The sequence below is a fragment of the Malaya genurostris genome, chromosome 2 (genome assembly GCF_030247185.1).
Source record: "Malaya genurostris strain Urasoe2022 chromosome 2, Malgen_1.1, whole genome shotgun sequence".
NCBI lineage: Eukaryota > Metazoa > Arthropoda > Insecta > Diptera > Culicidae > Malaya > Malaya genurostris.
The window spans coordinates 351349826-351361465 of record NC_080571.1 but is presented as its reverse complement, the minus strand read 5'-3'; the positions used below and the strand labels follow the sequence as shown (position 1 = coordinate 351361465).

General features: G+C 36.6%; 3 protein-coding genes across 3 annotated transcripts; 1 reads left to right on the top strand and 2 right to left on the bottom strand.

Moving 5' to 3' along the window:
- Positions 1-1092: 1092 nt before the first annotated feature.
- LOC131428170 (DNA replication complex GINS protein PSF1-like) lies at positions 1093-8614 on the bottom strand. Its single transcript, XM_058591887.1, has 3 exons — positions 8482-8614; positions 8360-8424; positions 1093-1622 (listed from the first exon to the last, which is right to left on the bottom strand). Exons 1-3 carry the CDS (start codon positions 8551-8553, stop codon positions 1175-1177), a joined length of 585 nt encoding a protein of 194 aa, XP_058447870.1. The 5' UTR covers positions 8554-8614; the 3' UTR covers positions 1093-1174.
- A 358-nt stretch (positions 8615-8972) lies between these two features.
- LOC131432129 (large ribosomal subunit protein uL4m) lies at positions 8973-9922 on the top strand. Its single transcript, XM_058598230.1, has one exon. It carries the CDS (start codon positions 9046-9048, stop codon positions 9868-9870), a length of 825 nt encoding a protein of 274 aa, XP_058454213.1. The 5' UTR covers positions 8973-9045; the 3' UTR covers positions 9871-9922.
- LOC131432130 (uncharacterized) lies at positions 9897-10770 on the bottom strand. Its single transcript, XM_058598231.1, has 3 exons — positions 10591-10770; positions 10219-10530; positions 9897-10163 (listed from the first exon to the last, which is right to left on the bottom strand). The coding sequence occupies exons 1-3, from the start codon at positions 10685-10687 to the stop codon at positions 9994-9996; spliced, it is 579 nt and encodes a 192-aa protein (XP_058454214.1). The 5' UTR covers positions 10688-10770; the 3' UTR covers positions 9897-9993.
- Between the last annotated feature and the right edge of the window lie 870 nt (positions 10771-11640).

The following is an 11640-nucleotide window of genomic DNA, read 5'->3' as shown; positions in this document are numbered from 1 at the left end:
GACGGAACCATGAAAATTTTTATTTTTGATCTGCGCATAATTTATAATTATACTTATAATGGCAGTATAGCTGCTATGAAAAAAATGATGCACGATTGCAATAAACAAAACATCTGTCAAACATCAATCGATTTCGTGTGATTTTTTGGCGTTTCAAAATTCCGCGTGTTTTCATAGAGATAGAGATATTCTATAAAAAATAAATAAATAACCCAATGCCATTGGCTACGAGAGTTCCACGTCATTTCTTTGTCCTCTTTACGCTCAAATTCGAAAGTTTGGCACGCTGTCGTCGATCACCGGAGGCTAAAGTTCCACCATCTGTTGCTGAAAAGTTAGGTATTTCCGTTCTTCCGGAAAACCCAGCCCAATAAACCAAAACATAAGGAGCGCTTGCGGCACACGGTACTGTTGATTAACTTATGCGGAAGGGTCTTTTGTTTACGAGGCGCCTTCGAATGGTAAATACATTATTAGCATAAAGTGCGAGGATTGCAGATTGCACTGTCTCGTTCGCTCCCGGTGTCCTAAATTTGATGATAGAAAGAGTGAACCGCATCGCATCGAAAAATAACTACCCTTCAAGTGCGAACGATCAGTCGCAAAAGCGTAGAGAAACCCAGGCGGAATTTCAAACCATGACTGGTTTTCCTCTTTGGTCTATCCAAGCGAAAATTCCATAATTATTTCCGCTTTTTCTGTTTCGTCTTGTTGTCTCTTTCGTGCGTTCTGTTGACGTTGCTGGGGTCAAACCTTCAAACAGAATAGGTAATCCTATTCGTATATATTATGTAAATAAAATCATCTCAGACTTTCCCAGATTCTGCCGGTCAGTGAAATGAGATTGGCTTCTCTTCTGCGTTCTACAGGGTCTAGGCGCCAGGCAATCGAAATCGATTTTATAGGTACTTTGCAGGAGCTAGTAAATGATTTGCGTTCGGGATTTTTTTTTTGTTTCCTACCTCGCCTTCGTTCAAACAATTTATTGCCTTTTCCCGGCTTCCCCAAGTCATAAAGTTCGGAAATTCAGGTCGAAATTTCCGCATATGGTAAGCAGTTGTTTTCCCATAGGAATTCCAGCGTAAATTACCATTTCAAATAAGCGTATTTATTGTTGTAAATTCATTTAATCCTTTCGTTTGCATACATACATTCCCTCGCTAAATAATTCACATCAAACAATGTGTTGCAAGATGCCTTGCCGGATGAGCGCCTCGCACTGCAACTTCGGCAAATAATGCTGGCTATTTTTCTTCAGCAGAACAATTTCACCACTCTCCAGTTCAAACTTTCCATAATCGGTGAGACAGCGCACTTCGATAAACAACGACTTCGGTGGTTTGATATCGTTGGTTAGATTTAGCCCTTGGCCATCACCGATCGTCATCATGTAGCTGGCCAACATCTTGGAGTAGTTGTTGAACCACTGCAACTCCGGCTCGTTGAGATTGGCCTTGATATCGGCAGGCAACGTGGCACCCAAATGCCATCGGACTTTCTTCAGCTTCTGGATTCGGTTGTACAAGTAGATCATCAGACAGCGCTTCTGACGTTGGATTAGCTTGTGCCGATACATGACCAGGGGCAGATACTTGCGATCGCCGGTTTGATTGTACGAGACCCTGAAAGTGGACAGGCGATTGAACGATTTTACTATTTGCCGAAAATGATTCTATGGAATTATAAACAGATTGAATAAAGACAGTTCCCGAAAAAGAACTGAAAGAATTTTTAGTTTTCAGTATGAGATAATTACAAATAACTCGAAATCAATGTTTGCTAAAATGTTTGATAAGTGAAGAAATTGAACGTTTGATGCATCATTCATCCTTGTCTGCGTAGTTGACTCGTTCATCTTAGACCAGAATCCAGGTCCTATTCTAGAGTTCAGTTCTAATATTTAGTTTCTAGAATCCTAAACCAGATTTTCTTATTCATTTCCAAATCGAAATCAAAAATTCTGTTTCCCGTTCAAAATCCATGACCAGAATTAGTTTTAGAATTCAGGAAATGAAGCCGAATTTCAGAACCTGATTCTGAGCCTGGATTCTGGAACTAAATTTCGGAAATGAAGTTTGGACTTGGATTTGATTTTCGAATCTGAATTTCGAACTGAAATTGAGGTTCAGATCAAAATTTCGATCCGGAATTCAGATTTAGAATTCAGTTTCTGAATTCAGGCTCAGAATTCTGAGACCGAAGAAAAACGCAGGGCCAGAATTCAGTTGTATTTCCAGAATTCAGTTCCAAACTGCAGGTCTAGAATACTGTTCTAAAGTTCAGCTCTGAAATTTAGTGTCCGAATCCAAAACCAGATTTTCTTTTGTTTTCAAATCCAGATCAAAAATTCAGTTTTAGAATTCAGGAACTGAAGCCGAATTTCAGAACCTTCTTCTGAACCTTGATTTTGGAACCAAATCTGAAACTAGACCTTTATTCTAGATCTGGACATTAAAAGTAAATTTCAGGAATGAACTCTGAACTTGAATATAACTTTTGAATCTGAATTTTGAAACTAATTGAGGTTCAGACCAAAATTCCTGTCCGATATTCAGATTTAGAATTCAGGCTCGGGATTCTGAAATTGAAGAAAAATTCAGATCAAAAATTCAGTTGCATTTCCAGCATTCAGTTCTAAAACGCATTCCAAAATCCAGTTTCAGAATTCAGTTCCAGAATGCAGGTCTAGAGTTAGATATCAAAATTCAGTTCCACAAATGGAACTGAATTCTGGAACTAGATTTTGAAATTTTTAGAACTAAACTCCGGATCAGAATTCTAAAACCAAATCTTGAAGGTAAGTTCTGGATTCGAATTTGAAAACTGAATCATGAGCCGGAATTCTGTAACTAAAATCAAAGACATCATATTAACAAGATATCCAGCTCTCACATTTCTCGAACAAATCATTGGCAACATCTTTTTTTGCGAGCATGTCGCCCTCAGGTGAGTCCGCATCAAATCTCATACATATAAGTAGGAGAGAGAAATGTCAAATTCGTGCGCGCCAAAATAGCAGGGCTGCGCACTTATACAATTGACATGATATGTTGAATGTGATGCCGTGCGATGGCGTTGCTGAACTGAAGATCGATTTCGCTCCAAGCTGACAGGGTCTGCTAAAATCCAACTGCTAACCAGAATCCAGAGTCAGTGCTAGGATCCCGATTTGGTATTCAGTGCCGAACCAGAAACCTCATCCAGAATTCACCTCCAGAACACAGATTTGATGATCAGTTCGACAATCCAGATTCAGTTTTCGAGTTCAGGTTCAGAATTCAGTTCCAGAATCAGAACTGAGTTTTAGAATTCCAAAATTCAGTTCTAGGTTCAGAAAAGAAAACGGACCATCTATTTTCTTCGTATTCATGTCATCCGGTTATTTCTGTGACATTACCCATCCGCTTTTTTGGTTTGTGATTTCTGGCGAAAGATCAAATAATACACACTCGGGAGTTTATCTAAAGACAAGGTGGCTAGTCGATATCATGTTTTCTTTAAAGCATCAATGACGATAGATAACATCTATGTAAATTCCATATCTTATACAGAAAACTAACGATTTAATTTAGATGAGAAATAATCGATTTCTAAAGCAATAACTTTTCTTGTGGGTAGTTAATTTTTAACCACTTTGCAACCAAAACTTTACGTGCTTCAAATTTGATCAGTAGGTAACGAGGAAAACAAATTGAACAAATGACGTACGAAACTACTGCAGAGACGGGTCTCGAACTCGTAGCTAGCTCGGTTCTTTGTCTTAACAAGACAAAAACAAATCGTTTACGTGATTGCTACTAGCATCCAACTATATTATTTTCCATGGCAGACAAATAATTAGTCACAAACGATAACGTTGAATATGAACGAATCGAAAATGTTTTTAAATAATTTTTTTGTAGATTTCCATCCTCAGCGGAGAAAAACTTTGAATAGTTCTTTGGGAATATTTTAGTCAACATTTATCTATCAACAACAAAACCTGAAATCTGGAATTCAGGAACTGGTACTGAATTAAAGAACTAAATTCGGAACCTGGGTCAACAAATTTCGAATTTAGTTGCTCAATTCAGGTTCAAAATCCAGATCAAGAATTATATTGTAGAATATTATGAACCGAACTCATTTTCAGAATCCGGATTCCAAATTAATTTGTTTCACTGAATTCTGGATCGATGGTTATTTTTCGACAATGAAAAAAATCTTGCAATGAAAATTCTAATATTATTTCTTTAGTTGAAATTATTTCCATTGGAAAATAAACCCAAATAACTTTCCGTCCGTCAAATTTTGAAATGGGCCGCAGTTTTAGTTAAGTTTAACTACTTGACACAAAATAACCATTCAAGTGTCAGATTTCAACCAAAAGTTGAAATTAACCGCGAAATGGTTCACAGCCTGAATAAATTCTCAACTGAATTGCAACTGAGAAATAATGACTGCGGTATTTTCGATGCACGTAGGGTGGTCAATACAAACTTTTTTTTTCCACATTCCAAATAGTGATTATAACGATGAAAGACTATTTTAATTCCAGCTGGTTGATTATACTGCACTATTTAAACTCAACTATGTTAGCATGAATTTGATTTATAGAAGTAACAGGAGCGCAGCATTGTCAGCATGTCTTGAACACAAAGCAGGCGCAGCGTTTGAATTGGCGTAGCGATAGGTTCTAGAATTGAGTTTTGGAACTGAATTTAGCTCCGTCATTCAGGTTTGGAATTCAAGTTCAGAATTTAGTTCTAGAATTAAATTCGGAACTCGGATTCAGAAAATGAGTACTGCTTCACAATTCATGAACTGAGTCCTTAATTTAAATTTCAAACCTGAATTGTGCAACTGAATACGATGCCAGTCCCAGGTTCTGAGTATAGATCTTTAATTTAGTTCCAGTTCTTGAATGTTCAGAACTCAGGTTCTGGTATAGATAAATAAATTGTGACAAAAAGTACTCAACAGTTATAAACATCGGATAAATTTCACAGAGGTTCTATTTAGAACCACTTAAATACTACCAAAGAACTAAACGAAGATTTTCTTTACTAATGATGAAAATTTGTCCGTATGTCATACTTTAGAATAGATGCACTGTTACAATTCCGGAAACGAAACAGTAAAAGTTACAAAATTCACACAATCTATCAACTAATATGAAATATTATTGATATTCGGAAGTGGGGAATAATCTTGCCAGTTTTTTTCGTTTTCACGTCATCCAGTTATGTCTCTGACATTACCCAAGTAGAATGTTAAGTTGCTGTCCTGTATTTTTCTACTGATTGTGCAATTTATCAAGTTAGTTTATATTACTGTTCTAGTAACTATTGTGTTATGGAAAAAGCGCAAATTTATCTTTAAGTTCTTCCGTTACTACGATTGTGCAACTGATACAAAAACTCATGCGTCAGTCCCATCACAAAGGCAGTAAGAAAATCAGCGAAAAAACAATTGTGAAACTCGTGAAAACTACTACGTAATGCAAACAAGAAATGGAATGACGTTTACAAAAACATAACAAACTTAATTTCTAATGAAGAAGTTTCACATTTGATTTTCAATTCAACTGGTTTATATTATAGAATTGATCTTTTGTATTTTTTAAATGAAAAATCGACAACGAAATGCATTTTTATGATGAAACATGTATTCGTACGCCTGAAATTTTCAAGCGCCTTTGAATTAATGTGTTTTGATTATTGTACACCATTTTCTGTGAAAATAATAGTCTATTATTTTTCATGAGAATCATCGGAATAGCGTATAAATACGTACTTGTATTCAAACATTCTTAAAATTTTCAGACGATTTTGAGCAAACTGAACCCGAAAAATCTCGAAATGATTTTTTTTCATATTTCCTAAAATGGCATCGATGGTATACCTAATGACTTATGTTATCTAAATAACAGGAAACGTTAACATGTTAATATTTCGGGAAAAAATGCTCTACGGTTTGTTTTTTTTTTTTGTCAGTTTAAATCTTCTAGTTGAATTAAACAACAATACAGTATAGGCATTCACCTTAGTGGACCCGACTTTTGTGATACGCACTGTAGGTATTATTTTGGTAACTCCATGTGCTGTAGTTGCCAAAACAAGTTGCTCAAGCGGTAATATATATTTCATTTCAAACAGATATATCTTGCACAACTTTTTTGCAGGTTTTGAATTTTATATCATTATTTTTCTAAAACTGAAGAAAATTGTACACACTGACCTTGAAATTTATGAGGCAGCCAAAACTAAAAAATATTTTTTCCAGTAAGGTTCTCAATTCGGCTTATTATTTATTGCTTTGCGGAGAGCATCATTTCATTAATTTTTCTTCCACAAGAGATTTATAGCAATTTCGACACACATTGTGTTCGATACAATTATGACGGGAGTCTAAAAAAAGGCCGAAATACGAAAGGCGGAATAACGAAAGGCCGAAATACATAAGGCCGACGATGTTCTTATCTACCACATAAAGCCGAAATTTCGGAAAGCCGAAGCATAACAGGCCGAAATATATATATAATGGCGAGTAAGTGAGTTACAATAATTTTCTCACAAAAAAGTTACATTTTTAGCGGTAATCCACTTGTTGTCTATAATTAAATTACATATTAGTTATAAAAAATTGATTTCTTTTACTTGAGTAGAAAAGATATTTATTTAAATCTGGCATCCCTTTCTTCTATACCTGCAGAGTAGATAAACATAAAAAGAGCCTAGCTCTTTTTCGATTTGTTTACTTTTATGATTCCTGTGTGAATTATGAAGTTACGCCCATGCGCATTTTTCGTGAAATTGGTTGGTTTTTGCCACTAAGATAAATCTGCGGGTAATTTTATCGTCTCATTTACTATTTCCAGTAGTAAAAGGTTCGTAAACCATCTAAAATAAAGAAAATAAATAGTTTCGCCTTCCTTACTACCAATTAAAGTATCGCTCTGTTTGTTGGCATGGAACACGGAGGGCGAAACTAACATAAACAAATGGAATGACAGTTTCACCCTTTATAGTTCTTTGTATCACTAAAATTGAGAATTTTTTAGAAACCGTATTTTTAGGCAAAATTGTAGGATTTTGAAGCATTTATTGGTGGGAGAGAGTAACTCGATTTGTTTACTTTTGTAAGATTCGCCCTACTTTGAAAAACAGCTGATTTTTTCATTATTCCCCTACCAACAACTGTCTTTCGTGATCACCTTTGTTCGTTCTTTCTCGCTGATCTAATTTTTTTACCAGTTTTTAGAGTTGTGTGTTATTATTGTGGTACAAAGTATTTGGTAAGAATTCTAACGTTTAGTATATTTAGAAAATAATTTCATTCCGACCTGAAAAACTGCTTCGTCTACTAGTGTTACAATTGTAGTAGAAACACTTAGAGAAAATGAGCAGCTATCAAAAATTGAGAATTGATTTTAGTTTTGTTGACTGTGAACAGTCAGGCAGCTAAGCCGAAGATTTTCTTGCATAATTCAGAAAGCCGAAACGATTCGGCTTTCTGAGTTTCGGCCTTTGAAGGTTCGGCTTTCTGTGACGTACGGCTTTTCGTATTTCGGCTTTTCGTTTTTCCGCCTTTCGTATTTCGGCCTTTTGTAGTACTCCCATTAAGACAGCCGTTTGGAAATTCTTTGATAAATTGCACAATTGTTATAGTTATTCCCATTTTATATGACGATATGAAAATTTTTGCAGAACTTCTTTAACTGCTAGTGAAACATGAACAAGTTGGTGATTTGCTGCAATTTCAACAAGTAACATTTGCTACTTAGGCACTCACCCGCCTTGTATTCCTTGGGAAAGTGACCACCAAGTAGCAATTCGCCTATAGAGGCGCTCCAAGCAGCCCAGCGATAGCTTATTGGCTCTTGCGTTCGAGCTTGCATACAATGGAAATTTGTGCGCAACGGCGATTTTTAACGAATTTTCACTTGTGTGCATTACACAAACTTTGTTTGAGCTTGGATGTCTGTTCTCTGTTTCAATGTTAATCAGTTTAGGTCTAAGACAGTCCTAATGTAGACCGAATTGTTTAGACCGCAATGTATTATTATTAATGTTGATTCATTCCAACCCGGCCTTAATCTTAATGATCATTTGTCGGAATCCGCGTAGTATCCGGGAATATTCCAAAGGATTTCTGGTCGGTCTCAGTCAACCTTTTCACATCAAGGACCGTTTTTGTTTAATCAAAGACTGAGTTTAATTACTAATCATTTAAAAATTATGTTGGCACATTAGAATACTACAATCCAATAAAACGTTTAAAACGGGACATGCATTGAAGATTGAACTTTTTTTTAAAATTTATTAGATGGCACGAAACCTATACTAGCTCTACTCATTATCAAATCAAGTACACTTACGCGAAACTATAATTTTCCTGGTAAATCTGATTAATATCTTCCAGCACAGATCGAACTCCATCATCCTAAAAGTAAAAATTAGGTAATAATTTGATGTTTGTTGAAGTTATCAAATTGCACACATTGAACGGAGGAATGGTTTCGGTTGTTCGCGTTAACTCCCGAACCAGTTCGAAAGCTTTATCGGATGTCATGTTACTATTCTGATTGACCCAGGAATCAAAATTTGTTACTGTATAATGATATTTTAATGTATTGTTTAGGAGAGTTGCAATATTATTAATGCAATGATAATGTTCAAAATTTATTTTCGCGCCAAATTATTTGGATCGTGTTGCCATATACATTTGTAATAGTGAGTCAATGCTGTTTTGCATGACTTTTGACTCAAAATAGTAACTGTAGGGTCCAATACCTGTAAATAGTATTCACCAATAAAAACTGAAAGTTATTGATCTGATCAGATTTGTTCAATATGATTAAAAGAAAAGCGATCGTTCCGAAGTTAGTAATTTTCTAAAAAAAAACAAACGTTCGGCACTGGAAGTCAAGGTTTATACAGCTGATGAAGAAGGTGTTCCATCAGTCAGAAAGGTAGGAAATATGACAGTTCTTAAAAGACATGTGTTTACAAATACCGATTGCGTGACAATATTCCTTTCGCAAGGTAGCATTTTTCGTTGATAATGCTTCAAATAATTCGAAAAGGTGTAAATAACATCGCCGGATGGAGACCGTTATCGATTGGTGCCATCAACTGCAACTATTCCACATTACAGCATCAGACACAACCGGTCAATCCGCTGCGAGCACCACGTTCAGTATGGATAGAAAATATGGATGACGTTGAGGAGCGAAAGCTCGGCATTCAGGATTTGAGCTGTGAGATATACGGAGCGACCCCGCGGATAGATATCGTGCATCAAAATATCGAATGGCAGCGAAAATATCGGTTCGTTAGTTTTGCCCATTCAAAAACAAGGAATGAAGTGCGCGGTGGCGGTCGGAAACCGTGGCCCCAGAAAGGATTGGGTAAGGCTCGGCACGGTTCAATTCGATCCCCACTATGGCGCGGTGGAGGAATCGCTCATGGTCCTCGTTCACCGACGACCCATTTTTATATGTTACCGTTTTTTAATCGCGTTCTTGGACTGATCTCGACTTTGTCAATCAAGTTAGCGCAAGATGATTTGCACGTTGTAACGGATTTGGAAGTTCCAAGCGAGGATCCTCAGTTTCTTAAGGATTTGATACAAGAGCGCTGCTGGGGACCGTCAGTGCTGTTTGTCGATAGCAGTGACATTATGCCGAGGAATATCACCGTGGGAGCCGATGCGATTGACCACGTCAACTTGATGCCAGTGTACGGATTGAACGTTTATTCTATGCTCAAACATTGCACATTGGTTCTGACGAGGAGTGCCGCTCTGGAAATAGAGACCAAATTGAGTGAACAGTTGCACCGGAATAATTCACGGTCTTTGATGCGAAAATTTGCGATTGATCAGTAAACACGTGTTGATTGAAATAGCGAAAATAAAATTGGAATGTTTGTATTGTAAATTATAATGAATTTCAGTCTTATTTAAATAAACCACAAACAGGCGGAATTTCGTTAAGGTATTCGTGATAGTCTACTTTTCTGCTAGTAATTTAGTTCGAATTTGCCACCGAAGGTCAGAGTGGCTGTTTTCTCCCGGCAGTTGGTTCTTAAACTTTGTCCATTCTTTTTGATAGGCATGATAAAGTGAAACTGGGTCATTTTTACTGCGTTTCATTGCACTGGTACTTCTCGGTCGAATCCCTAAAATTGATAATGGAACAACTATTTTCGCATATAAAATGGATCACAATCTTACACATTTTGTTTGCCGCCGTTTCCTCACTAGGCTGTGGCTTCAGTTTGGTTCGAACGGGTTGATTTTCTTTCTCTTCCTTCGATTCCGGACGGATATTTTCCTCTCCGGTGGTATTCGTTATTCGAGAAGATGCGGCCGATTGTATCTTCGATCCGAGCTGCCGTTTCCCGGCAATTTTCGCATCATAACTGATTGTGGTCAGTGTATGTAACCGTTGAAACGGGTCCAAGTTTTGCGTTGCCTGCTGCAGCACATGCCGTCCTACCGTTCCATCACTTGTTCGACAGTCAAATTTGATCAGCTTGCGAAGATCTAACGAACGAAGAAACTGATGTAAACAATGTTTTCGGCACTCGAAGATAAATTGTATACCTTTTTGAAACTCTTTCAGTTGTTCCGGTGTGATATTTCTGTAGCCTAGCTGATTTAGGTGGCAGAGAATTTCTCTTGCTTCCAATGGGACGGACATTTCGTTGATAAGAAGCAGAAATTATTGATGATACATTTCTACAACTGCAGTCGAGGAATTTTAGTTTGTATTTGCGAATGACGGTTGACGCTACGAAGCAGCGTTGCCAGATTATTTTTCCAAAAATCGGTAATCGGCGCAAATATCTATCTAGGACAGGACCAGACAACTGGCTTCTTTTTCCAGAAAAATATTTCTCTTCTTATTCCGGTTGCTCCCTGCTGTAAATAATAAATGCCTCGGGATCACTGTTGCCGGTAGAGATAATTATTCATACTGAAAACTTTCTCCCATTATAACATGCAATTATTTATCATTTGAAAACACTTAGACAAATGTTATATCGGTCAAAAATATAGCTCTGGATTCATTTTGATCAGATGTTTGTTTTGAAGAAAACGTTTTGTTGAAACAGTTTAGTTGAAATAAAATTTTTCTAAAACACTCAATTTTGGGTAATTAATTTTTGCAGCTTTATTAACTAAAGTAGGTATTCAACATATTCTATTTGAGAAAAATAAGTATCCAAAGATTCGGTGCTATTCTCAACCAACATAATCAATATTCTCGTCCATATCACACTTCGTGATTTCAGGCTTTCTCTTTGTATCATCCAGTGATTGTTAAATGTACTCGTATACTTTCCGCATTGACAGGACTTAAAAACAAATTGAACTTAAATCCTATTGAAATTAATAATTTTGAAAAGATGACCCGAAAAATAAAATATCCAATATCAACCTACATTGTTACCGACGATACTGACAACACTTTTTCTACCACCCTGCAGTAATATTGATTTCAACAACTTGTACTTGCTTATGTCAATTTCAACCAATCACGAGCTGGTCCGAAATTGGTCCTAAAAGTGGATTAACAATTGTCAGGTCCTGTCCTAGATATCTACCTGTATCTTATCGGTATAAGAATCTCTGTTATAAGTACTACGAAAA